Source organism: Manis javanica, chromosome 11, assembly GCF_040802235.1.
Source record: "Manis javanica isolate MJ-LG chromosome 11, MJ_LKY, whole genome shotgun sequence".
Lineage (NCBI taxonomy): Eukaryota > Metazoa > Chordata > Mammalia > Pholidota > Manidae > Manis > Manis javanica.
In genome coordinates, this window is record NC_133166.1 from 113,273,822 (window position 1) to 113,301,808 (window position 27,987).

At 57.1% G+C, this 27,987-nt stretch overlaps 1 protein-coding gene across 4 annotated transcripts; it reads right to left on the bottom strand.

The window, feature by feature from the left end:
• Positions 1-1,385: 1,385 nt before the first annotated feature.
• Positions 1,386-26,009, bottom strand: PTDSS2 (phosphatidylserine synthase 2). 4 transcript variants are annotated; one of them, XM_037011560.2, is made up of 12 exons: positions 25,710-26,008; positions 19,466-19,567; positions 12,799-12,881; positions 8,991-9,058; positions 4,225-4,359; positions 3,769-3,819; positions 3,400-3,513; positions 3,181-3,299; positions 2,674-2,788; positions 2,462-2,607; positions 2,194-2,379; positions 1,386-2,055 (listed from the first exon to the last, which is right to left on the bottom strand). In XM_037011560.2, exons 1-12 carry the CDS (start codon positions 25,889-25,891, stop codon positions 1,896-1,898), a joined length of 1,461 nt encoding a protein of 486 aa, XP_036867455.1. In that variant the 5' UTR covers positions 25,892-26,008; the 3' UTR covers positions 1,386-1,895. The 4 variants fall into 4 exon arrangements, with proteins under 4 accessions (XP_036867455.1, XP_073073511.1, XP_036867454.1 ...); XM_073217410.1 differs by adding an exon at positions 22,034-22,194 and having other exon boundaries at positions 2,462-2,788; positions 19,452-19,567; positions 25,710-25,845; XM_037011559.2 differs by having other exon boundaries at positions 2,462-2,788; positions 25,710-26,009.
• Positions 26,010-27,987: the final 1,978 nt, after the last annotated feature.

The window sequence follows — 27,987 nt, forward strand, 5'->3', positions numbered from 1 at the left end:
TGGAGGCTCCTGTCCTTTCTTGGGTCCCTGCTGGGCACTCCTGCTTTGGGGGGCCAGGCACTGGTGGGCACTCCTGCTGCCTGCAAGTCACCAGCAGCTTCCAATGAGCTCCTGTGTGCTGTGCCCAGCTGGGGTCCTGCCCCTTCCCAGGTGTACCTCCACTCCCTGTGGTGGGGGGCTTGAGGGCAAGGTCTCCACTTCCGTGGTCTCTGCAGCATCCTGTCCCTGGAAGTGAAGCAAGCTGCACCTGTGCTGAGGGGCCTGAAATGTGCTGTCTGCCGTCAGCAGCCTGTGCGCCTGGGTCAGTGGCTCACCCAACAGCCCTGTGGGCTGGAAGCCCACTTGGAGCTGCTCCCTGGGCCTCAGAACTGCTGGCCCAGGCTGCTGTCCTGGTGGAGCCTAGAGCCTTCTGGATGGGAGTGTGGGGTCCACCCTTGAGCCTAGCTTTCCTTCTGTCCCAGCAGGGACCAGCGTAGGAGTGACCTGCCCTGATGCGCACAATCGAGAAGGGGACACTGCTCAGGGTGGCCCATGAGATCAGCAGCAGCTCCCAGAGGGTCGGGTGCCTGAGCAGCAACTCCAGGCTTGTTGCTAGAATGCCTGCAAAGTGCCCCAGGGCCTTGGTTTATAAATATAACCCCTACTAGAAGGAAGCAGGGCTCCTGGGAAGTTGAGTGACCCAGGTCTGGGCCTGAAGCAATGGCACGCCAGGCAGTGCCTACCGTGGGTCCTCACTCCAGGGAAGGCAGGCTGTGACCCAGAGCCTCGTCACCTGCCCAGTGGTGCTGGCTCGTACCTGTGGGTGTGGCCCTGTGGCACTAAGAGCAGCCCTTACCCAGCTCAGCACATGCACTGTGGGGCCAGCCCAAGACCCCCAGGTAGGTGGGGCCTATTGGCCTGGGCTCTGGCACTGGGCTGAGGGCTACTGGGGAAGCCTCTAGGCAGCATGGCTGAGACCAGCACCCACGGCCAGGTATGACTGCATCGGGCACGCAAGCACGGGTGCAGCTTGCTTCACTTCAAGGGACAGGATGCTGCAGAGACCACGGAAGTGGAGACCTTGCCCTCAAGCCCCCCACCACAGGGACTGGAGGTGCTCCTGGGAGGGGCCATGGGTGCTGGTATTCTCCCAAGAAATAGTTAAAAGGAAATAATTTAAGAAATGAAAGCACTGTGAGGCCAAGGGCCCTCCAGGGGCAGAGCGGCCCTAAAGTGGCACTAGGGCTTTGCCCTGGGCTGGGGGATGGGGTGGCCAGGGTCGGTATAGAGAAATCCAGCCGCTTTTCTCACTGTCTGTTTGCAAGTTTTCAAGGTAAGTTGTACCTGTTCCACAGCTGGGATCTGCCCCCACCCCGACCAGAACCTGCTCCCCGAGGACACAGAGCTGCAGACCTCGGTTGCTTTTATTTGTTCTGTTTGCTCATGGACGTGACCCTCAGCTTGGGTCATGGAGCTCCTGCAGCCCCTCCTTGACCTGGAGCACTAGGCCTTCCAGCTCCTGTCTCAATGCCCCTCAGGCCCGTCAGTGACACCTCCAACCCCCAGCAGTTGGGTCAGGCGAGGGCTCCTTCTGGCTGTCTAGTATCCTGGGGCGATCACCCCTCATACATGGTCTAGGAGGCCGATGGGGGCCGGCAGGGCCCAGTGTGGCCTGGGGCCCATGGAGTGGAGCAGGCAGCACCGTGAGCCTCTGCCCAGGCACCAGCTCACCTGCAGAAGGGAGGGTGGGCCTCTGTGGGGAGCCCAAGGCATGACTGCCAGCCTGAGAGAAGCCTCGGGAACCAAGGGCACAGGGTGCACTCCATCCACAGAAGCCTTGCCCCATGCGCAGGAGTGAGGGGAGCGAGGCTCCTGGGGGGTGCCCTGGAGGATGAGGGGGCAGCAGGCCTGCATTCTCAGTTCGGAGCCAGCGTCTCCTGCCCTGGCACGGCCCCAGTCACCTCGGGGTCTTCTGGCCCAGGAAGGGGCCCGTGCATGTGGCCCACAGCTGTGCCCTGGTCACAATGGCTCTGCTGTTTCTGCCGGCGGGTCTCCTTGTACCTCAGGGTGATGTCCCTGCGGACAGCAGGGGCTGTGTCACCACCAGTGACCTCATAGGGCAGCTCCAGGTCGCAGGGAGGGTCCACAGGCCAGGGGGCAAGGCAGACAGCAGGCAGGCCCACCCAGGGGACAGCAGGGCCCTGCAGGGCTCACCGTAGGAAGAAACGCCACACGGTCCACGTGAGCACCAGCACAGAGCCGAGGGTCCAGCACTGGGAGATGTAGAAGGGCAGGGACAGCGTGAGTGTGTGCGGGTCATACTTCACCACGATGAGCAGTTCCGTGGCTGTGATGGCTGCCACCAGCCAGGCCTGCTGACCCAGCTTCTTGTGCAGCCTCCTGCGGGGGACACACGCGGAGGGTCGTGGGCGTGCACGAGGGCACAGGCTCTGGTCCCTGCCCACATGCCCGCAGCCCTCACGGGTCATCCATGAAGTCGTAGATCTCCCGCATGGCCACGCCACCCACGTTCACAAAGAAGACCAGTCGCAGGAGGACCAGGTAGTGCTCGGGGGGCAGCCACAGCACAAACTTCAGGTAGAACGTGTTCAGCTCTGCCAACAGAAACTGAGGGACAGAGGAGGGTGGGCAAGAGCCGGGCTGCGGGGGGCCGCACGCAGGGGCCGGCCTTACCACCAGGATGATGCCACACACGGCCAGCCAGCGGCGCAGGCTGGAGGCAGGCTTCCACTCGAAGCGGACCCAGCTGTAAGGCGTGAACTGGAACGCGATCCTCTTCATCTTGCCCCTGGAAACGTGGGAGCCCATTGGCCAGCAGCACCCGTGCCACAACCCTGGGTTCCTCCCACCCCAAGGAGCTCCCCCATAGTGGCCAAGGACCCCCATCCCAGTACCCCTAAGCCTTCCCCAAACCATTTCTTTGTTTAGAATCCCCAAGCGATAATGACAAGGTACCTCAATACTCACAGGGAGGTGGCTAGTCAGTGGCCGAGGGGAGCTGGTTAGGCGGGGACAGGCTTCCTGGGCAGCCTGGACCCAGTCCCCGGGGGGAGACCACAAGAGGCAGAATCCTTGGCTGGCATGCCTCCCGAAAGGCAAGGCCTGGCCTAGACCTCAGGGGCTCTTCCAGACCCCACACCGACATCCAGGACCCCACAGAACCAGGGCTACAAGACGTACTTGTAGGTCGGAATGTTCCAGAGGCCCTGCCACTTGTATGTCTTCAGGGACAGCCACTCGAGGGTCTTCATGCCGCAGTAGATACCCAGCCCGTTGCAGATGAGCACGTCCATGATCCACTGGGGGCGGGAGCGGATGGGAGGCAGGTGCCCGTGGGCCCCGCCTGAGGGGCCCTGTGTCCGCGGCCCCCCCGCAGGGCAGATCTGGGGCGGCACCTACGTGGTCCCACCAGCACTCGCTGAAGTTGGGCAGCTGGTGTTCCAGGCTGTACTCCAGGAACTCGAACGTGACGCTGATGATGGTGCACATCCACCACTCGCGGATCATCAGGGTCTGCGGGCCGCACAGCCCGTCAGCCCCTGGGCGGGGCCTGAGGCCAGGGGGGCGGGGCCCTGCTGCCTCCACCTGCCCCCGATGCCCCAGGGAGCACCCCGGGCCGTGGCCCCTGGGCCCTTGCCCACCACACTCCGATGGTGCTAGACGTCAGCCTGTGGCTGGGGAATGGCCCCAGAGACAGATGGCTGGGAACCCAGGCACCCACTGCTACAGGTCACCTCATGCCTGGAAACCAAGTGCCCACCCACCTACCTTCAGGTACCAGCCAAGAAAGTGTGCAGGCACGAAGCCATCTAGCTTGTCCTGTGGGAGACAGGACACCCAGGTCCAGGTGGTGTGGGGGGCCCACCTGCCCCTGGGACAGCCCCCACCCAGCTCCAGGGCCCCTCCAGCAGTGCCTGCCAGCCCCAGGGATGCAGCGGGGTCTCAAGCACATGTTGTGGGCACATGGAGATGATACCCCTAACCACCCAGCAGAAAGGGTGCCCCATCTAACTAGACAGCCCGCCTCTGTGTGAGCTGGGGGTCCCCCTGTGGCCTCCCTACGAGTGGGCTGTACATCCTTGACCCCCAACCCTGCTCTAAGGGAGGGCTGAGCCGGACTAGGATCCAGTCTACAGACACGGCCCAGGGGCATGCCTTCACAATCCCCACTGCGGGACGCTGCCCTGCGGGTGTGACATGGTGCCCACAGGGGGGCACCCTCACCCAGATGTTGTGAAAGGGGTCGGTCTTGTTGTCCGCATCATAGATGAGGCAGTTTCCCCCGTAGTCCCTCTCGGGCAGTGGGACCCCCAGCCTGGGGTCCACATACTTCAGGAACTGGCGGCCATCCTGGACGGTCTGCAAGGCCAGCGCCCTCGTTAGTGGGCCACACCCCAGGGGCAGCCACACAGGAAGCCAGCTAAGGCGCCGTACGTGTGGATAGGGGTCTGTGGTGTGTGGACAACACCCCACCCGCCCTGGGGCCAAGCACCCTGTCTCAACAGCTGCCCCCAACTTAGGGCCGGGCAGACAGGGGCTCCAAGTCTGAGGCGAGCCTCCACATCTGCCACAGGACTGTGCTGTGCAGTATGGGGTCACAGGGCTCCCTCAGGAGGGGTGGCAACTTGAGCACAGGGTCGGGATTGAGCCCCAGGCCTGGCCGCCTCCCCTGCCTGCAAGCATCATGGCCCACCCAGGCCCTTCAGAGCAGAACATTAGTAGGGCCTTCCCTGCGCTGCTCTGGCCTCGGCAGAAGGAGTGTTGGGACTGCGCCCTGGCAGAGGCGGCGGCCCCCACAATCACCAGCTGAGCCCAGTCCACAGGGAAGAGCTCCCAGTCACTGTCCCTACACTCCTGCCCTGAGTGCCAGCCAATGGGCCAAGCAGGGAAGGGGTGAGGCTGGCTGACAGAACACATTCAGGCCAGCGGGCAGGTGACAGACACTCAGACCTGTACCGTGTCACAAAACCAAGGCCACCACACAACGCAAGGCAACCCACCCCAGGGAGCACCCCGGAGCCTGGGGCCTTCGGAAGGGACCCTCAGTGACATCAACAACTGGGACCACCTGGGTAGCAGGACCGAGGAGCAGACCCAAGGGCACTGCTGCTGCCAGGGGACCTGGCCAGTCCCTGGGAGCGATGGCCACGGGCAGGGTGGGCCCCAGGAAAGACAGCCTGGGGCCACAACCGTGAGCCCACTGCAGTGAAGGCCAAGTCACAGCCCTGCCTTGGGAGAGCAGCAGCCAGGCGGTGGGAGGGGTGGGTCGCATGGGTGCTCACTGACGCAAGACAAGCCTCCTGTATGGACTTCCACGCAGTTTTTGGGGAGGCCCCCGCCAAGGGGGGCTTTCCTCTGCACCCTTCCCGCAGGCTGTGCAGAGGGACGCCCTCCCAAACCTCCCAGACACGCCTCGACTGGGATGAGCTACGCAGGCCAAGTGGACCCCACCCCTGTCAAATCATGAGAAAATCACCTGCCAAGTCCCAAGTCACCCTGATGCCAAAGCCAGAAAAGGACATGACAGGAAAACCAAGGCCAAGGCCTCGTATGAATATGAAGGCAAAAAATTCTCAGCCAGATACTAGGAAACTGAACCCAGCAGTACTTAAAAGGTTCTATACAGCACACCTAAGTAGGATTTACTCCAGGAACGCAAAGTTGACTCAAAATAAGAAAACAAATCAATGTCATACTAATGAAGGGAAAACCCACCTGATCATTATGCAGAAAAAGCATTTAGCACAACCTAACACCTCTTCCTAAATACACTCAACAGTCAGAAAGAGCGGCACCTCCTCCTAGATGAGGGGCCAAACTCAGTGACAGGCGGGAGCCCGGTGAGGTCAGGGACACAGTGAGGCCACCCACCCTCAGCCGGAGGTTCCAGCCGGGGCAGGAAGGCAAGAAAAGGGAAACCAGGGCCCGGCTGGAAAGGAATCAGCAAACCGCAGAGGACACAACCCGCACACAGAAGCCTCAGGACGCCGGCAGAACAGCGCCCCTGGCACAACGGCTAGGCTGCAGGACAGACAGACAGAGGGGAGTTGCATTTGTGTACGGTAGAGCCGAGCAGACCAGAAAGGAGGTCAGCAGCATGGAGAACAAAGTCCTTCAGAGTAAGCTTAGCAGAGGGACCACGGACCGGGCGTCCTGAGGACTACGTGCTGCTCGGAGAAAAGAAAGATGTAAATGAACAGGGACACCTGTGTCCAGGCACTGGGGACAGCTCCACGGCAGACAGAGAAGGCGGCCCTGGAACACGACGTTCAGGGGACCCACACGTGTCAAAACCATCTTGGAAAGGAGGGACAAACAGACCCCTGTCCCTGCTTCGAATCCCATGTGAGGGACGTTCCACTCAACACCTGCCCAGGTCACCCTAATGGGACATCTGAGGACTGTCAGCCGGAGTTGCCTGGGACACGTGACCGCTGAGTGTCCTGTTGGGTCTGGAGGGGATCCTAGGGCAGAGAAGGGACATTAGGGAAAAACTGAGAGCGTCTGGAGAAATGTGGACTCTAGAATGACTCATGATGGGCTCTGTCATGAATGGGCCACATCAGCGTAAGGTGGTCCCAGAGGTGTGGGGCAGGCTTTGAGGACTCTCGGTACTAGCTTCCAATTTTGTAAATCTGTTTTTAAATAAAAGTTATTTCAAATAAATAAAATGAAATATTGACCATAAAAATCATTCAAACCAAAAGCTGGTCTCCCTAGAAAATACACAAATGGTCAATAAATACATGAAAAGGTGCTCAACCTTGCCAGCCACCAGGGAAGGCACATCAGACCCACACAGGATGCCACCTTATCACCAGGTGGTGCCATTAGGATGGCTAAGAGCCAAACAAAACACAGAACAAACAGAAGAGCAAGTGTTATTTGTGCAGGATGTGGAAACGCTGGAGACCCCTGTGCGCGGCCGGCAGGGACACAAGACACGGCCGCTGCGGAGAGCAGCACGAAGGCTCCTTGGAAAACAGCTGCCGCCTGCCCCGGCAGGGCCCCTCTGGGCACACACCCAGGGCACTGAGGGCAGAGCTTAGTGCAGACACTTCGCAACCGCACAACAGCATGAGTCACAGCAGCAAATGGTGAGGTCGCCCTGGGGGTCCACCCATGAACAGGTGAACACATGTGTCTGTCCAGAGCAGGCTGTCACTCAGCCTTCAAGGGAGTGCCATCTGGCTCCACTGCAGCACTGGGGACCTGAGGACGCTGTGCTCAGTGAAATGAGCCAGACACGAGGGACAGATGCCGCATGACCCCCTCCCAGGAGGGCTGGGAGCCGCCAGATCCATGGGCACAGGGAGTGGGTAGGGGCCCCCAGGCTGGGGAGGGGGTGGTGTTTGGGGGGGAAGCTCTGGAGGTGGTGGGGATGGCTGTAGACTGCGTGAACGTGCCTAATGCCGCTGAGTGTGCACTGAGACGTGGCTAAGGTAGTTTTATGCTATGAGTATTTTACTGAATTCAAAAAATTCTGATTAAATACACTATAATAAAAATAAATAAATAAAAACCACTCAAAATCCTAACACAAGCATGTGTGCATGCAAAGCTGGTGAGCGTGATAAGCTCTGTGTCACTGCCCCTTAGGTAAACTGCCACCGCAGAGAGTGGGGTGTGGGGCACAGGGACCCCCATGACTCTACATCCCGTGAGTCTATAATTAAGTCAAAATGTTAAAAACTCAAGACAGATGAGATGTCTAAATGTAAGATACAAAATCAAGAGATTTTAGGAGAAAATCTTAATAACCTGGGGTGAGACAAAGAAATCTGAGACATGACATAAAAGAAATGATGAAAGCTGCTGTTCAAGGGTGACGGACAAGCTACAGGCCTGGAGAAAATACACACTCAGCAGGGGCCTCATGTCAGGGCTGTTTAAAAAGCTGTCACACTCAACACGATGAAAACAAACCAACCGATTTTTAAGAAAGGTAAGGAAGGAAACTTCACCAGGAAGGACAGTCGCATGGCTCCTCAACGTGGCTGGGGAGCTGGTCAGCATCGCTGGCTGTTCTGAAAGCACACTAAGCCAGGGCACTCCTCCCTCCACACCTGCGCCAGCGCCAAAATGCCCAAGTGCTGGCAGCGGCATGAGGCAGATGCAACGTGGGCACACCCGCCTGCACTCCCTAGGGATGGAGGCCCAGGTCCCAAGCTACTCGGGGCAGCTGCTCAGACAGCTGGACCGCAAACACCCCAACACCACCAGCACCTGCAGGCGGTAAGCATGGAGCAGCGGCATGGCGGGAGCCACCGCTCAGGGAGGGCGAGTTGCAGCACCCACGCCGGCGTATGAGCTGTGGTGATGTTGGCGGGCGGGTGCAAGCTGACGAAGGTGCCCACTCAGGCGTGAACAGACGGGACAGTGCAGCTCCCTAGGCGAAGGAGTTTCACCACGCAAGGGTGACTGGCCCCGTCACACAATGACAGGTTGGAGTCTGTGAGCAGGAGTACTCAGTAAACTGAACACCACCAAAATGTGTGCTCCTTAAATTAAGCAGAACAGCAGCATCAACACAACAGACTTAGTGTGAACAAATCCTGAGCCCAGACCTGCTAAAGAGACGCGTTCCCAGCCCCCACCCCACCTGTGCTGCTGGGCAGTGCAAGGAGGGGAAAGAGCACAGGAGCCCGGCTGGTGGCCACACAACGAGTCCGTGCATGCCTGGCCCAGTCCAGCTCACACACTTGTGTGCCCATGTGGGATTGCAATGCTGCTCTCCCCTGGGTTTGGCCCCTGCTCAGCTCAGGGCACCTGCAACCTGGAGTCCACTCAGCCCTGGCAGGCCCGGCTGGGAGGCCAAAGGGCAGGGCCCACACCGTGCTCCACGCTCAGAACAGACTGCAGAAGCGCCATGGTTACGGTCTTCCCACAACTGATCGCATCTCTGTGGGTCCAGCCTCACTTCCTTCACTTGCCCAGGGCCACATCACCACCCGAATTCCCAGCTCATCCAACCAAGAAAACCCACTTACCTGGAAGAGTATGAAGATGAGAAACAGCTCGTAGACCACACTAACACAGAGCCAAAACCTCCAGTAGGCTGCAGTGACAAGAGCACACGGATCAGGGGCCTGCCCTGCGTGGCGTCCCCCCCCCAAGAAGGCCCGGCTAGGCTGGGGCACACAGCCCCTCCCCAGTGCCTCCCCGCCCCTCCATTCCAGCTCTTGAGTCTTTTGATTTCTTCCCCTTGTCTCAGCCGCAGCCCAGGAGGCCAGGAGACCCCGATGTGGCCCTGAGGCCCAGGAGGCCCGGGGGCCCAGGCGGCCTTGATGTGGCCCAGGGGCCCAGGACAGCAGCAAACACCCTTGTCCCGCGTGTACTAGCAATGCTCCTGACCATCATCAGATACGCGGGCAAGTTTTTGATGGCCACACCACAGTAAGGAAATCTTTTAATTCTAGTGTGCTAGGTTTTTACACAAGTGTAAGGTTTTATTCTGCAATTAAGGCAATTAACTCCTTCCTTCAGTGTTACGTACTGGGAACAGCAGCCCACCTCAGGCTGAACACCCGAGTCCTGGGATGAACCTGATCTGGCTACAAAGAGCTCGTCCCGGTGGGGACTAGGGCTACCCTACCGTGTTCCACCCTGCCAGCCGTTACAGGAGCAGACCCTGGACGTTCGCACCACAACAAGAATTTTAATTACGTGCATAACTTAAGTGCTAATTGACCTACTGGGGCCATCGTTTCACACTACATACATGTACTCTATGACCTAGACTTAGTGTTTCACATGCTTACACACTGATGTCATGGGTGCTGGAGCCCATAAAGCTGAGGGAAGGAACTTGTCCCTTCCAACTTCTCTCACTAGCCAGGATGTCCTGCCACCTGCACTTCTACATCTAAAACAGATGCGGGGGAGAGACAGGAGGTTAAGTCTAGAGCTATTCTAAGACGCAAAGATGGCTTTTACCTTCTAGGGTCTTGACAGTCCTGTTTAATAAAAGCCTAACCTACCTACTTGCCCTTTGTTAATGCCTGGTAATACCCACCGGTCTGCTTCACAGACCGAGTCCACCATCAGCAGGGTGGTGCTCACAGACATCTGAGGGACCTTGCCCGGGAGACCCCAGCTGGGCCATGGGTGTTCCAGGGACTCACAAGCGCATCTCGGCCGGGCCTCCTGCTCATGACCCTGCTTCGGGTGGGCGTCAGAGAGGCAGTGGGTGGGTGGCGGGCCCGCTCTACTTAGGAGGGAGGGCGCACACACAGTCGAGGTGACCAGTGGTTCTCTGTGCCCTGGTGTTAGAGGCTCTAAGTAAGTCTAACTCCATTTTGAAACAAGGTAAGTCAAACCTCAGCTCCATGTTGCCCTCTAACCAGACCTTTCTGAGTTTCAGGAATTTTGCCTGGAGCCCCCTTGAAGCCACAGATAAGGACATTCCGTTCTCCAGGCCAGATGAGGTCCCGGGACTCTCCCAAAGCCCTCACCCCGACACACCTTCACAGGCCTTACGCGCGACCGACGCCTCCCGCGGCTCCCGACTACAGGGGCCGTCTCTCATGAACACAGCCCGCTTGCTTCCTCTCAAGCTCAGTATTCACTTCTCCAATGCTGAAACTCAAGAACCTGGACTTTGGGGGTCCAGGAACACGGGGGAGGGAGGGCCTGGGAAACTCTCCCATGACAGCAGCTGCAGGGCTGCAGAGAATCCCAGGGCATTTCATGCACGGCCGCAGGCACCCTTGGGAGCACACTCCTTTGGGAACGTCCTGCCACTGGGACCATGTCTGGAATGAACCAGTCTCTCCCCACGTCCCATGCGCCCTTGGAGGAGGCCCCTCACTGCCCACATCAAGGCAGCCACCTCGCCCGCACCCCCCAGGGCTCAGAGGTCCCCCTTTCCTCCGTCTCCCCAGGACCACCCCACAGACACCTCCGGCTGGCCCCCCAGCTCAATCCCTGCCCCCAACACTCTAATTCTCTTCCTAAACATCAAATCTTGCCTCTCAACCACACTGGTAACATTCAGTGGAAGCCACAGGTCCAAATAAATCCATGACAGAAAGACCTTTTCCACGGGCCAGTCCCACTGCGAACAACTCAGGCTGCCAAATGAAGCAACTGCGTGGCCTGTGGGCCCTGAGCCTCCTTCTGTCCTGAGGGAGACAGAGGCAGCGGGGCCCTGGAGCACCTCCACTTGGAGTCAGAAGACCCTGTCGCAGTTCCTCTCAGGGTGCTGCCCTATGATCCGAGAAGGCTGAGGACTGCCTGCCAACTGCTAGGTTAACAAGACACAAGAAGGTGCTCGTTCCTTAAATCAAAGATTGGCAAGGACACCGGAGTTTATGCAAAATAGGGCAGGGGAAAGAGCAGGGAATGCACAGCAGGCGCACCCTCCCACCACCACCCCGGGGGGGCTTATGCTCACGCTCAGAGCAAGCCCAGTGGAAGTGGCAAGATAGATCCCATCTGGCCAGGTGACACAAGACTGGAGCCCAGGCTGTCCCAGGAGTCAGGCAAGCAGCTGCCTGCAGCAGGTCTGACCCAGGCAGCCCAATGGGCAGCACACAGCTGAGCCTAGCACCCAAGGGGCTCCTGTGCCATCCACTGCTGACAAGTGTCAGTGGATTTCTCTCCACCTATTCCTTCCAGATCAATCTGGGCAGCACTTGGATGTACCGGGTTCTTTGCTGAGATTCTGGAGGCTTTTAAGCCACTGCTCAGGTCAACAGTCCAAGCCCACTGGAGGCAAGGTAGGGCTGCCTGACGATCACAGGTACAGAGGGTCCTGTGGCCCAGGCTGGGGTCTGCCCGCCACTGCCCATGGGGGCACATGGGGGCAGTCCACTGCGCCCCGGGTAGCAGTCCCCATCACAGGCCCTAAATGCTCACCCCCTTCAGTGCTACTCCCACCCCCAGGACTCCTCGATGGGCACCAGGTGTGCATGTGCACAAATGTGCGAAGCCCCACCACAACCCCTGACGTGCAGTGACACGGGAGGGTTAGACTGCAGTGTGCTTGGGCCACAGCTGGACCAGCAGCCATGGAAGACCCAGCTGCCAGCAAATAAATCACCAGGGATGTGCTGGGACCCTGATGTGATGAGTGCACAAGACAGACCCCCCACAGTGGGGCTGTGTGTGCCAGTATGTACGTGATGACTCCACGCAGCAGCCCCATGCTCAGAGCTCATGTGTACAAGCACATTCAGACTGAAGAGGGATTGTTCCTTGTGAGTAGTTTTTATTTATATTTAAAAATATATTTTATTATTTCCCGATTTTTCTACAATAGATACACACCCCTATTGAGACAAAAAAGAAACCTGTTACTACATCGAGATGCTCAGGAAAACTGCCCATCCCTGGCCCAGAGGCCACTCCTTGGTGAGGCTGAAGCCCGGCCCTGGGTGGGACTCACAGGTGGGCTGGGCCGGGCAGCCAGGGATGCTCTCAGCTCTCCAACACCAGGGGGTGGTTAGGACCCCCATAACTCAGGGGGTGGGAGAGTTGGCGATGCCAGCCCAAGTCCATGCTAACCCCGTGGAACCCTGGCCCACAGGAAGAACCCCAGACCTAGAGGGGGCGGATAAGGCAGGAGAAGGGCTGCGGGCTGCAGAGCAAGGAACAGCGAGATGGACAGGAGCCGTGGGGAGAGGGTTTGAGGGCGATCCTGGAACCCGGCCCCGGCCCTGCGGGCTGACAAGAGCCAGTGGTGGCCACCCAGTGGCCAGGCAGTGGGACACTCACACCCAGCAGCATAGGCCCAGAGCGACCCCTGGGAACAGCACTGCCACGCGGGCACACATGGAGAAAGAAATGTGAAGTTACCTGGATGAGGTCTGGAAAATGGCCCGTCTTTAGCTTGTGTGACTCCAAAACATAAGAAAACCAAAATACTGGCCACAATACCTCTGCAAATGAAGAACAAACAGCCCCTCAGTGTGCGAAGTGGAGGTGGGCAGGGAGGGGCCCAGGACACCCACTGCGGTCAGCAGACCTGGTGGTCAGGTTGGGAGGAGGCTGGCTGACCCCATGCTGACTGCCCGGAGGCCATGCCACCCCGGGTAGCAGGGAGCAGGCCCTGCACTGGGCTGCACGTTACTCACCTGCCCTCCACCAAACACCCCTGCTGCCCACATGATACCCTTGCAGGGTGGGGAACCAACCAGGCAAGGCCCCCGACAGGTGTTTCCAGAAGGCTCTTCTGTCCCGAGGCCAGCTCACCCCATCCCAACAGAAATGTCAAGACAACGTTAAGACTGGAACTATGCCACGCATGAAACACGGATGCGCCTGCCCAGGATAGGAGGAGCAAGGTGACAGCCCAGAGTGGCTGTTCGCCCAGCTATCCAGGGTCTGAGGGTGCAGGGCCACTGTTCTCCCATTGCTGACTGTCACACTCCCATGGGGCGCTGACTCGAGACAGACAGGAGGCTGGGCCTCCACCCACTCAGCCAGCGTGAGGACACAGAGCAGCGAGCACATGCCCGCACAGAGCCAAGGGGTGAACATCACACGGCAGCCCTCCGCACTCCTGCCCAGCCCTGCACCACGGCCAGGAGTGGGGCTGAGGCCCTGGTGCCTTGAGTGTGGCTGGGAAGAGCATCTGGCCACCAGGGCAGCATGCTGCCACCATGTAGAGTGCAGGCTCCTCCATGGCAGGGCAAGCACAGCACCTCCAGGGGACACTCGTGTTTCTGGTCCAACCCAGCCTCTGGGCTGCAGGAGGCACACGGTGTCAGTGCACATGTGAAAAGCACTGGCAGGAATGCCAGAGGACCACAGCGTCCCCAGCCCCTCCCCTTCCCAAGGGCTGAGAAGGCCCTGCCCTGCCATCTCACTGGGGTTCCCCTGCATGAGGACAGTCTCCTCCCCCACTTCTCTCTACTGGAAGGGACTCAGGACAACTTTACTGCCGGTGGTGCTTGAACTATGCCCCTCTGTGGCCCTTGGTGAGCTGTCCTTTGGCTCCTGGGTCGCTCTGACACAAAACCACCATGTGGGGTTTTGTTTATTCTGAGCACTTCTTTCCTGGTGCCAGGAGATGCTCCAGGCCCACCTTGGGCACCTCCTGCTGCAGCCTTGGGGTCAGCCATTTCTCCAAGGACCCAGTGCCTTTACGGGGAACGATCTTAGGAACCACAGTCTGGGCCCTGGGGTGCTCCTTGCCACCAGGGTATCATGGCTGCCAGATGCTTTTAGCCGGCACAGCATGGAGACACGTGGGTCCTTAGTGCACATATACACAAACTCATGAGTACTTAGGCGTATCCACCAATATGGACATTAAGTTAAACATGATTCTGACTCTCTAATCCACAACACGGACCGTTCCAGCCCCTCCCTGTGTCAGTATGTGGCCCCCCACCCAGCCATGAGAAGTGTGACTCCCAGCATCCCCACCTACATCCTTAACTTCAGGCCCAGATTGGGCACAGCGGGATCAGAAGCACTGGCCAGCACCCAGCGAGAAGCAGCTCACCGAGGTCAGCGCCCACACAGCCGCTGCTGTGCCAGAACCTTAGGGGCCCTGCTCACTGCAGGGCCACCAGGCCGGCTCCCGCCTCTGCTCTCTGCATTCGTGGTGCAGGGAGTCTGGCCGCGTCTGTGCTCCTTCCTGGGTCCCACCTCCCAGCTGACACTCCTTTGGTCTTCACACATTAGGATCACTCTGTTGTGGAGTTCCATGGGTTCTCACAGATGCACAGGGTTGTACACTCACCCCAAACACCACGTGTGTTGTACAGAGAGCTCACACTCAGCACCCTTAAACCCCATACCCTCCTCCCCATTGCCCTGGAAACCACTGGTTCTTTCCCCAGTGCAAAGCTGCACCTTTGCCAGACGGCAGTCAGAACTGAGCAGCTAGCAGCCTTCTCTCAGTGGTATGCACATAGGACACCACCACGGCTGCAGGGTGTGAAAAGGAGGCAGCGGGCTCCAAGTGGAGCCACGGCACTAGTTCCCGGTCAGCAAACCAGCACTTCCTAGTTCACCTCACTGCAGCCTCATCCACGCAGGAACGTGACCTCTAACCGGTCAGCCTGGGTCACCTGGTCAGCACTGGTGAGCTGACTGCCCCACAGCCTTCCGTCCCCTTGGAGGGCGACCTCGCCTGAACCTCTGCACTTGGCTAGTACTCCTCTCTACCTGTGAAAACCTCTCAGGGAGCTCCTTTCTGGTGCTAGACGGGAGCTGCCTGACTCATGAGTCTCTGACTAACACCAGTCTGATCTCTGGATTTCCTCCACTGAGTTTTTGTTATTTAGTAGTAGCCTGATAGTGCATTCTGTTTTACTGCTTAATATTCTCTCTGGATGTACCTGAGTTCATTTATCCATCATTTACTGAAGGACACCTTGGGTGCTTCCAAATTTCAGCAGTTATGAATGAAGTTGTTATAAACATCTGGGTGTAGGTTTCTGTGTGGACACAGTTCTCAACCCACTCGGATGAACACCCAGGTGTGTGGCTGCTGTACCACAACATGTCTAGTTCTGAAAGACGTCAAGCTGCTGTCCAGAGGCCGCCCCACACTGCCGTCCCACCGGCACAGGGCCCCTGCTGTGCCACGTCCTCACCAGCATGTGGCAGTGTCTGGTGTTTCAGCCGTTCCAATAGCTGTGCGTTGGCATCTCATTTTTAATTTGCATTTTCCTGGTGATAAGTGGTGCCAAGCCTTTCATGTGTCCATCTGTCATCTGAGTATCTTTGCTAAGGGGTCTGTTTCAGATCTTTTGCCAATTTTTGCTTGTGTTGTTTTCTTATTGTTGAGCTTTAAGAGTTCTTTGTGCATTTTGAATCAAGTCCTTTACCAAATGTGTATTTTGCAAATATTTCCTTATCTTTTCACTGTCTTAACAGTGTGCTTTGCGGAGCAGAGGTTTTTAATTTTAATTGAGTCCAACTTAGCCGTTTTTTTATCTTTCATGCCTGGATTGTATTTTTGCTGTTGGATTTAAAAAGTCATCACCCAAACCAAGGTCACCAGGTTTTCCATGTTTTCTTCAAGGAATTTACAGTTTTGTGTTTCACATCTGGGTCTAAAAGCCATGTTTAATTAATCGCTGTGAAAAGCGTAGGGTCCGTGGTGGATCCACCTTCTGCATGTAGATGCCCAGCTGCTCGGTACAATCTGCTGAAGAGAGGGCTCTGCTCCGTGCGATCGCTCTGTACGTGTGCGTCTGTTTACTGAGCTCCATCTACCCTGCGGCCAGGTCAGTCGGTCCTCTGGCTTTGTTCTGCTTCAGTATTGAGAACGTATTGTTTTTTGTGTTAGAAAAAGCATAATATATTTACGTTCTGTATGTATTGTTTATAGATTTGCATGTACTTATTTATATATACAGTAAATGTCCTAAATCTCCTAAATGTCACCAACAAAGGCATCAATGCACTGTGGCGTCCACAGGAGAACACTGCCCAGTAATGACCAGAACCACTACCAGCAGAGACACAACACGGAATCCACAAAACCATCAAGTGCTGCAAGAGGCCTGACACAAGGGTGCATGAGGGTGACCCTGTGTGCACAGAATGCTCAACTGGCAAGGGCGACAGGTCAGCAGGCCCGGGCCAGTGGGGTGGAGGCCTGATGGCAGGGCTCAGAGGGAACTCAGCACACACCTCCACTGGACACGTGCATTTGTGGACACTCACAGAGCTGTACACACCAGTTACAGACAGCCCCTGAACAGGGGTCGGGGCGCTGACCGCTCACACAGTCCAACATCCATGTGTAACCTGCTGCCCAGAAGCCGCAGAAACTACTGTCAACTACCGGACATTGTGTGCATTACAGTTACCACATGCGGGATTCTCACAACAAAGCAAGCTAGGAAACAACACGCTTTTCAAATTGTTGCAAATCTCCAAAATATTTTCCAATATGTTTACTGAAAAAAATCCATGTGTGAGCAGACTCACACAGTTCAAACCTGTGCTCTTATTGTTCAAGGGTCAACTGTAGAGTGTATGTTAAATGACACATCAGTAGACTTCAACAAAACCTACTGCTCCAAAGTGACAGAACTTGTTAGATCCATAAAAATGACAACGATACACAAGCCAAAATTGACAGTGTAAGGACAAATTTCCTATATTTATATTTCCTACATAAATATTAATTTTTTGAAAATAAGCTTTAGAAAGCATTTTCTATATATGAAACCTAAGGCCAGGGTTAGGTTTCATATAAAGCTCTCACGTAATGAAAATAAAAGCTTCCTCCAGGCCCTGGGGGAACAGTGGCGGAGGTCGAGCGGGTGAAGAACGGACTCAGCACTGACGAGCCCGTGTACCCACGTGCACGGCCCCAAGGAAGCAGGAGAGCCACACACGCGCCCGGGGAGGTGGTGGCTTCCAGGAGGAGACGGAGAGGTTCTGGCAGAACCACGGGACTCCTTCTGTGCCGGGGGGGCAGAGACGGCAAGCAAAGAGGACGTCCAGTCCCAAGAACAGAACTTGAGAGCAGAGGACACCTGGGGGCCCTCAAACTACCCCTTCCCACCCCACTGCCGACTCCCAGGCCCCTAACAGTGAGCCTGCACGGGGGCTGGAGGCAGGCATCTCTGCTGCTGGCAGGTGGCACCTCTGCGGCTTGGCACCCCAGCCTCTCACACTGGAGGCACCCCCGGCAACCCACCCCGCTGGTGACAGGCCTGCAGTGCAGTCAGGCAGAGCTGACAGGATGGCCAAAAATGGGCAGCAGGGAGGCACCAAGCAATGGGCAATGCCCGTATGGACAGGTCTTGGACTTGGAACTGACACCCAGGACTCCGAAGAGGGGGGCCCACAAGGCCCACTGGGAGCCAGGGCTGGAGAGGTGGGGGACAACTCAGCACGTGGGGCTAGGAGGCAGGGCATATTCCAGGTGAGGTCAACACGTGCTCCTCCAGGGGGCAAAGCCCTGAGCCCAGAGCCCCTGGCAGCCATTTCTGGCCAGAAACGTCCTGGCTGCAACAGAGACAAGCTGGGGGTGGCCAGAAGCCATGTGGTGTCCTAATGGGCTGCTGACACTTGTGGAGCAAGGAAGGGGTTCACACCACACACCCAGGCAGAAGTCAGGACACCTGCTTTGCAAAAACAAGGACTGGCTCCAGTGACGAAGGGTGCCCAGTCCCAGCCCCACCGACCGAAGCTGACCAGCGTGCCCTGGCACAGCCAGACCTCCAGGGCCTCCCTCTGCTCTGCCCCTGCCCTGGTACCAGCCTCCAGACCCCTGCCTGGACTCCTCCAGCTGTCCCAACAGAGAAAGCGGATTGGGGGAGCCAGAGGAGTCCAGGGCCTGGAGGAGGGGCGAGTTCCAATGGCTGCTGGCCGTCCTCACACACTGACACTGGCCTCGGAAGCCACGCGTCAGGCAAAGGACACAAACCTGTGGGCTAGTCTGTTTGCAGACGGTCCTGAAAACAGTCCACCCACATCCTGACCTGCAGAAAGGGCTTGTCCTCCAGACAGTCATCTGATGTCTTAAAGCCAGTTTACAGTTTTTACAAAATGTTAAAAGTGTAGAAGAAGGAAGTAAAGAGAATGCGTTTGCTCTCCCACCTCTTTGCAGAAGAGCTCCTAAAGCCCTGTAACCTCCCAAGTAGAGAGAGTGGGCAGGGGTCTTTTGTTATGTTAGTGAGGGGGCTTTTGGACTCCGCCTAAGGATGGGGGCTGGTGGCCAGGAAAACCAGCCCTGAGCTTAGAGGGTCGGAACTTTCTGCTCCACCTTATAACCTCCAGGAAGGGAAGAGGGGCTGGTGGTTGGATCAGCTGCAGGCCAATGACTCAGTGACGTGCACAAAAGGAAGCCTCTATAGAGACCCAGGAGAGGGCATCAGAGCTTCCGGTTGGTGCACACCTGGAGATCTGGGGGCAGTGGAGGCAGAGAGGCCATGGGGGCTCCAGGCCTCCCCACACACCCTGCCCTGTGTGTCTCTTCCGTCTGGCTGTTCCTGAGTTGTATCCCTTTATAATAAACTGGTGATCTAGTGAGTGAAATGTTCTCTGGATTCTGTGAGCCGCTCTAATCAAACTGAAGGAGAGGGATGTGGGAACCTCAGGTTTATAGCTGGTTGGTCAGAAGCGCAGCGACAACCCCGACTGGCTTCTCCAGTGGGACGAAGCCCTTGCCCTGTGGGGTCTGACACAGCCTCAGGGTAGATGGTGCATTAGTCAAGCTTGGGACACTCAGGTGGCACTGGAGCACAGCTTGCTGGATGTGGGGAGACCGTCCCCACCTCAGAACCTGCGGCCAGACCCCTCCTCAGGCTCACCCATTGTGGTTGCAGCAAAGCACAGTGGGACGGTACCCTCGGGGGCCCCGAGGACAGGCGGGAGAGCGGCTGAGTGCTCCTGCCCGGGCAGCCCTGGGAGGTGCACCAGGCACACACACAGCGAGGCGGGAGCCCAGTGGCCTGAGGGATGCCAGACCCCTGACCCGGCCAGCCCACCTACAGCAATGGCCCGCGCCCAAGCACACCCGCGCCACCTACTGGGGCCCGGTCACCTCTTGGTGTTGTAGGCCGTGTCCCGGGGCGTCTCCTCCAGCAGAGTCACATAGCCAAGCACACAGGTGAGAATGAAGAGCACGGTTAAGGTGTGGGCTCGCCTGAAACCAGATACAGAGACCATGTCAGGGCAGGGGCACGCCAGCACACACGTGGCCCACAGCCAAAGGAGACAGCCGGGCCCATATGCCACTCCGACATGCCAGCTGAGGCTCAGGCTGGGCAGGCCAGAGTGCTCCAGGCTGCTGCTTGGGGGACAGGGGGCGCATCCCTCTGCTGGCACCCACAGCAGGTCTGTTGCGCAGAGTGGCACTGCTTGCTGAGCAGGACTATGCTGAAACCCCACATCTGAGGGATGCGCAAGGATGGCCGCTGGGGGATGAGCACTGGGGAGGAGGCAGCAGGACCCCGAGCAGGAAGGGTGCGCACCCCGAGGTGCCATGGCTTGGGCATAGCTCTAAAGCCCTGATGGGGGCTCCCCAGTCAGGGACGTACCCCACCACTGAGATGAGAACGCAGGCTGCCTCATGTCAGATGGGCACCTGGCCCCCTTCATTTTAACAAGTGCCTGCAAAGGGGGCCACAGACCCCGTTCCAGACACAGATGAGCACTGATCCTTGAAGGGGCAGCATAACCCCTCAGCCTGTTTCCGCGTCTCCAGTGAGGATGCTTCCAGCCCCACAGGTTGTATCCAGCAGAAACATCCTTCAGCCGTGAGAGTTAACTACACATTCTCGGGCAAAGGAATGGGAGCTTTGCAGCCAGCAGACCTGCTCTAAAACAGATGCTCAAAGGGGAAATGAGCCACAAGGCGTGCTGCCCAGAGTAAAGACAGAGTGACAGGACCCAGGTTAAGTAAGCTCGTCCTTGTAGCCCTGAAGCACCATGAAACACATTCAGCTGCTGACACCATCGCAACGCTGTCTGGGGACCACTCCAGCCGAGGGCAGGCCAGCCGGGGCAGCGTGGGCTTACGTGGCACAGCAGTGACCCTGGGGCGTGAAGGCTCAGGAATGTTCATGGTGCCCCTAGAGCAACGCTCAGAACCCCACAGACATAATAAAAAACAAAAGGGGTGAACCAGTTTGAAAAAGACATACGCACCCCTATGTTTATCGCAGCACTATTTACAATAGCCAAGAAATGGAAGCAACCTAAGTGTCCATCAGTAGGTGAATCGATAAAGAAGAGGTGGTACATATACACAATGGAATATTATTCAGTCATAAGAAGAAAACAAATCCTTCCATTTGCAACAACATGGATGGAGCTAGAGGGTATTATGCTCAGTGAAATAAGCCAGGCAGAGAAAGACAAGTACCAAATGATAAGAATAAATAAAAAACTAAAGGAACAAAATAGCAGCAGACTCACAGAACCCAAGAGTGGACTAGTAGTTACCAAAGGGAAGGGACTGGGGAGGGTGGATGGAAAGGGAGGGAGAACGGGAACAAGGGGCATTACGATTAGCACACCTACATAGAGGGGGCACGGGGAAGGGGGTATAACACAGAGAAGTCAAGAAGTGACTCTATAGCATCTTACTATGCTGATGGACAGTGACTGAGGTATGTGGTGGGGATTTGATAATGGCGGGTATCTAGTAACCACAATGTTGCTCATGTGATTGTATATTAATGATATCAAAAGAAGAAAAAAAAGACATCTGCACCCCCAGGGTTCACTGCAGCATTATTTTCAACAGCCAAGACATGGACGCAACCTGAGTAGCCATCAAAAGATGAACAGATAAAGATGAGATACATGTACAGAGTGGAATATTACTCAGCCATAAAAAAGAAGGAAATCCTGCCATTTGCAACAGGGATGGACCTAGAGGGCACTGTGCTAAGTGAAATAAGTTAAAGACAATACTATGTGGTTTCACTTTTATGCAGAATATAAAAAGAAACAACATATATAGATACAGAAAACAGACTGATGGCTGTAGAAGTCAGGGTAGGAGAAATGGGTGAAGGGGGCCAAAAGGTTAAAAAAAAAAGAAAAAGAAAACAATAGTTTTCTTTCTGATAGAAATGTTTTAAAAGTCACTTTACAAATTTACGTTGTTGACCAGTAGTAAGTCTAAGAGGCACGTCACCTGTAGCTCTGAGCACTTTCCAACATGCTATGTGGGCATTCCGACTGAGATTATCAGCCCTGTTTACAAGGACACACAGATGTGGACCTAACCGCCACTACTAAGATAAAATAGCATGTGTACAAGAAGGGCCCCACCCTTTACAGGGCACTTTTCACTGGGAGCTAATGATGGTGAAGAAAGTTTCCAGGGCTGCACTGGAAACAGAATCCAGTAACCCCCGTCCCCAGGCCCGTGCTCAGTCTGTGGCCCGTGCTTCCCTCTGATTGTTCAGTTAAAGTTTCCTGCTTTGGTGTTTTCCCTGGAGAGGCAAGGCGGCGCGGTGGAGAAAGTACGGCGCTTAGTACCAGCTTTGCCCCTTGCTAGATTTGTGATCTTGTGCAACTACCTTCATCTTTCGGTTTTCCCATCTTTAAAATTAGAAGTAGTAACTTGCAAACTTGGTGTTGAAAATAAACATATTACCTTAAAAGTTTGGGGAAAACACATACACTCCCTTGTCTTGAACTCAGCCCGTCTGGAAGGAAGCAGGGCCCCAAGGACAGCACGGGAGGCTCTGCGGGCAGATCACTTTGTCCGCCAGATGTCAGCGCTGGCAGTGGCCCCTTGTTCCACCTCCCTGGTGTCTAGGAAGACATATGCATGGTTTGGTTTAGCGGCTGACAGGTAACTCTGGGGAAGGTATGGATCCTGTAATCCAGACAGGACAAGAGTGGCCAGAAATCCTGTGACTTCAGTCACTCAGCAAGGGGGAGGGCTTCCTGACACAGCAAGTGGAAAATACCCACTGTTGGCCCCTCTCTACAGGTGACCATGCTCATTGTGCGTGTGAGCAGGAAGACAGGCCTGCTGAGCCAAGCAGAGAGAACACGAAGGTGTACACAACGATGCCTCAGCTGGAAAAGGTCAAGACCAGATGCCCTGCCCGCCGTGTGCAGGGGTCTCCTGGGGCCATGATACTGACCCTCCTGGCCTGCTGACCAAAAGGACATCAGCCAGAGAGTCACGTTTTCCAGATGTGGGCAAAGCTGTTAAACCCCTAACCCACAATGACTGAAAAAGGCCTGAGGCACCTAGGCCCTCCCACATACTTTCACTGTTACTGTGAAATGTGCTGACAGCAGATCCAGGAGTCCCGAAGGGTGCTCGCCAAAGGCTCGGTGTCATCATACACAAGCATGCAAGCACGCTCAGGAGTCACAATCCTCCTCCTCCTCGGACTGCGGAGCTGGCCAAGAAACCTGCAGTAGCCATTCGCCACCTTCCCTCCACACGCCGCTCCTTTGAGTCTGGGGCTGTGGACATTCCCCAGTGCAGACCACCACAACCGGCAGGAGTGACCACGTCCTTGCCGTCACAGACCCCAGCCATCCTCACGCCCCCTTCCTTGGCCTCAGGCAAAACCTGACTTAATTCCATCCTTATGGCTGATAAGCTGTAACTGTCGGCCTCCTCCCCGTCTCCGACCCGCAGATAAAGGAGGCGACGCGATGAGATATTGAAGACCTGAGTGGGCCAGCCAGGGGACTCGAGGCACACCAGCTCAAGAGCGGTGCTGGAAAGGCACCTCTCATATTTATTGATCAGGCATCACATTCTTGAGTGAGTTACCAAGTTTCTAGACACAGTGATTAACATGTTTTACTCCAGGAATGTAATTGCCCCCAGGTCGCTGGGGCAAGTGTCCCTGGGCCAGGCAATGAGGGGGTAGAGATAACAAGAAACAGATCTCGGTTTAGATTTAGTGAGCTGCACGTGCACCACAGATTCCAAGGAAGGCAATCAATTCCCACAGAAACAGAATCATCTATGGAGGGCAACCTACAGTAACAAAGAAACTCAGAATCCTCACACATGGCCCCCCAATACCAGAGTCAGTGGCCCCCACAGAAGCCCAACCTTTGGAAACAAAAACCCTAAAAACAAGGTTTGGGGTCATGGAAAAGTTCCTCTGAGTAATTTCGAATGTAAAGTCATTCCAACAAACATACACCTTCAGTCTTTACCTTAATTTTTCAGTGCCATAATTAAAATTCTACAACACAAAATAAGAGTTTTTAAATCCCAACACAGCAGGTCGGTGAAGGGAGACACAGAAGAAGGTAAGTAGCCACGCTCTGCAGGTAGAGTACGTGACCCCTGCCAGGCAGGCATATGTTACCTACCATGAGGAAGCACAGTGCTCCTTCCCCTGCACAGGTGAGGGGGAGGCCCAGGAAGCAGCGGGAACCTGCACACCCACCCAGGAGGCCCACAAGGGAGGCCTCATGACACTCCCCTCCTGGAAAGCTTCCTGGCCCCGTCAGCCCACCTCAAAGGTAAGCTCAGCCGCAGCAGTGTTGCATCCCATTCCCACTGACCAAGCACCTGGGCAGGGACCTCGAGGGCCACAGGTCTGCACTGTGGAAGAAATCGCACAGGTGAGCAGTCACACTCGGCACCTGTAAGCAGCACATCTGTGACTTCTGAAATTCCAGGCTCCTACTAGAACCCAGGCTTCCTGTTTTAGTTCTCTGCTGTGTCCCCTAGAACTGAACTAGCACCCAATAGGTGCCCCCAAATATGTGCTGAATGAATGGGAAACAAGGAAAGTGAGCCCAGGACCTGAGTCTCCAGTTGTCATGCTGGGCTGTGAGGACAGTACTGGGGATAAAGTGAAGGTTCCTGTGGCCAGAATTCTTACCTGGCCCTGGTTGGCTGGCTCACTACACACTTGTGGGCAATGCATCGTTATTGACTCTGTATAAAGAGCTCTTCCCAGTGCTTTGGGCAACATGATGGCAGGGCTGCAAGGCTGCGGGAGAGCAGAGGCTGGAGTGGTGGCAGTGCCGAGGACAGAGACTGGGATGGCTGTGTGGGTGGAGAGGCCTAGAGGCAGAGACAGGCTTGCTGCATGCAGACTCACTGAGTGAACAGGATTCTAGTGACTGACCTGCCACCATGGAAATAAAGTTGGTATAACCCTTTCACCCCAAGAACGTTCTACTGTCATTTCTTTGGTCACATTGAATCCATACTGAACTTGCGCAGGGCTGAAACCTTGGCAAGGCAGGTGCCCTCCTGTGGCAGTGTGAAAGGGAGTGTACCCCCACCCCCACTGCAGTGTGAAACCCCCAGTCCCTCAGCATGGTCCACACAGCATGTCCAGCAGGGTCCACAGTGCCTGGGTCACTAGCTCTGGACACACACCCCACTGATGAGAACCCCATCCCTCTCCTCCCACTGGCTACTAGCCCCCCAAAGCAGCCAGCCACTAGCACCCACAGTGAAGACCCCCGACTTGGCCTAGATGCCGGCTGGCCTCCCCCAACCGCGGCCACCTTCCACGTCCCTCCTGGGTCTGGTACAAACCAGGACACCCAGCAGCCCCATCCCCTGAGGCTTCCACCTTCCCCCGAAACACCCGATGACTCCCATGGGGCTCTCTGGTTCGGGTCACACCTTCTTTGAGGATCCACACCTCGATTCACGAGAGGCGGCTTTCACGTCGCCCTTCCCTGGCAGCTGGCACCGCACGTCTGTCTCTCCCGGGAGCTTTGGTGGGACCGAGGCCCCCTCTACTTCACCTGTGCCCCCAGGACCTCCCACAGGACTCCGACGCCGGCACTGTTGGTTCAGCTGGGCGGCAACGGAGCAGCCCGCAAGGCAAAGCCAACCCCCCTCTCATTAGGTTGCTTTCAGCGTACAGGTTTGTCTCGCTAATAGATGAAGAGAAGCTCGGAAAGGCGAAAGCCAGCCCAAGGGCACAGAGCCATGGACGCAGGAGCCGCGCCTGGAGCCTGTCGGTCCGGGGTGGTTCCCGAACCCGCACGCCCCGAAGCGTCAAACAGGGGCTACACGCCAGAGCACGAGCTCTTGCAACGGAGGCCCTGGGGCAAGAACTCTCCTGGGGCCGCTACCTCCAGACCCCATTAAGGCAGGCTGCGGGGGCAGGTTGGCCCCGAAGCTTGGCCGCACTGCGCGGTGCGGGGGTCGAAGAGCTGCCCAGCGAGGGGCCAGAGCGGAGCCTTCACTCGGCAGACGCCCACTCAACCCCGGCGCGCGGTCAGGCGCCCATGCGGGGACCAGGGGATTGGACCTGGGCAGGAAGTCGGGGGCGCCTCCACGGCCCCTCTGCGCGCACCCGCCGCGGCCGCCTCACCAAAAGAAAGTGTTGGTGCCGTCGTCGTAGACCTCGGACTCGGTGCTGCGGCGGCCCGCACCCGGCCCGGCCGCTCGGCCCGCGGGCGCGCCGTCTGGCGGCTCCTCCAGCGCAGCTTTGCCCGCGGGCACCGGAGACCCCGGCCGCGGCCCCCCAGCGCCCCTGCGATCGCCCCTTCGCATGGCGCCTTCCCGGCCGCTCCGCCCCGCTACTTGATCCCACGCTCGCGGGGAGCGCTGGGAAGGGGTCGCGGCGCTAGCTCGGCGGGGTCTCGGGAGAGCAGGGGCGGGGGCGATGAGGGGGGTAGCGGACGGTGCACTATGGGACTCGTAGTCCGCGCGCCTGCGTCGCGGGGCATGCTGGGCTTCGTAGTCCACGACGCCTCTGTTCCGGAGCAGTGCTCGCTGGGATGCCACGAAGTTGCTAAGTAACCGGAGGCGGCCCACGCGGGAAGAGGAGTGCCGCCTCGGACCCCAAGTGGAGGGGGCCATGGCCTGCAGTGGGAGTGGGTGCACCTGCTGGGGCAGTTGTCCCCGGCCTTCTGGGGGGCTCCACGTGGTGTCAGGGGCCGAGACTCAGAGTCCCTTTGCGATCGGTGGGCGGGCCGGGAGGCGGGAGCCCTGCGAAGCAAGCGTGTGAACGCGCGTTTATATGAGTAACGGCTTTGCAGAGCATTCCCATCCCACCAGTTCACCATCTAGAGTGATTTTCGGAATATCCACAGAGCTGTACGAGCGTCCTCACTTCCACGGCCTGGAAAGAAACTAGTACCCTTTAGCAGTCACGCGGCATGCCCCTTTCCGGCCTTTGGTGACCACTAATCTTTGTCTCCAACGATATGCCTATTCTGGACATTTGTATAAACGGATCACACACTATGTGGTCCTTTGTGACTGGTTTCTATCACTTAGCATAGCATTTTGGAGATTCACCTGTTGTTGTGCGTGTCGAACCTCATTCCTCTTGAAGGTCAAATGATTTTCCACTGTGTGGACAGACCACATCTCGTGTATCCTTTGGTCAAGTGATGGATTTAGGTAGCTTCCTATTGTGAATATTGGCTTTTATGAATAACCCGACGTCTCTGACCCATTTCGTGTGGACGTGTCTTCTCTCTCTCGGGCATATACCCAGGAGTGAGTTACGGGGTCCACCACGTTTAACGTTTGAGGACTGACTGTTTTCCAAAGTGCCTCAGGGCTGCCTGTTTGCGGGGGAGGGAGGGGGGGAGGGGGGGACCCTGTTTGTGTTATCAATCTGAGGCCTGCGAAACCAGTTTGTTCACGCGCTTCCCACTGACCGCCCTCCTGCGGCGGAGCTCCCCACGGCGGCCCTCGCACTGGGTGGGGCCCGGGAAGCACCCCATGGGACAGTTCAAAACAGGACGTGCTGGAGCCTTACAGAGCCAGTGGTCCGAGTCACAAGGCTTTGGTATGTGGGTTTGGACTGGCCTCTCCAGGTGTCATTCTATTTATCTCACTTCCAGCGTCCTCCCATTCTCGGCGGTCTCGGCCCCGCTGGGGGGTTTCCTGGGTGTGGGTGTTTCTCTCAAACTGCGCAGGAAGCCCTCCTCCGGAGGCAGGGCGGGCCCACCGCCACCTCCCTGGGGCGTAGAGGCCGGGAGGGGTGTACTGTCTCAGGGCCCAGCGAGCTGGACGCGTCCAGGCGGGGAGGGGCGAGGTATTTGCCAGGAGCGGGGCCTCAGGGTGGGGCCAGGCATGGCCCTAGTAGGGGTGGGATTTGAGGGTGTGTGACCTTCCTTCTCCTAGGAGGACCACGTGTTAATAGCTCCGAGCTGTGGCCACGTGCCCAACTCTTTCCAGAGGGTGTGGTGATCTCAAGCCCCTTAGGTTCTGATCATCTTCGGTTTAGAGACCGGAAAACTGAGGCAGAGTTGCTGATCCTGCGCCCAATTCTGATTCCCCATCTGGAGCCTGGAGGCTGTCCTCTGAACTCCTTCTGCAGCGAGCCCTCCAGCTGCAGCTCTGTAACTGCGGCACAGTATCTGGGTCTCACCTTCATCCAGTCCCTGTCTTAACCACCACCCTTCGCCCTGGCTGCAGCCCTGCTCACCCCTCAGACACACATGGCCGGGTTGAGTCCACCTCAGGACTTGGGGAATGCAGGAGGGGAAGGGTGAGGGCAGCTCAGAAAGCTAGGTGGCAAGTGAAGGGAGTTAACAGAGCAGCTTTGAGGACGTGGTTCAGTGCTGCGGGGGACTTGCTGGATTGCCCCAGGGGGCAGGACTTGCAGGTCCCCCAGCTGGGGAAGGGTGCAG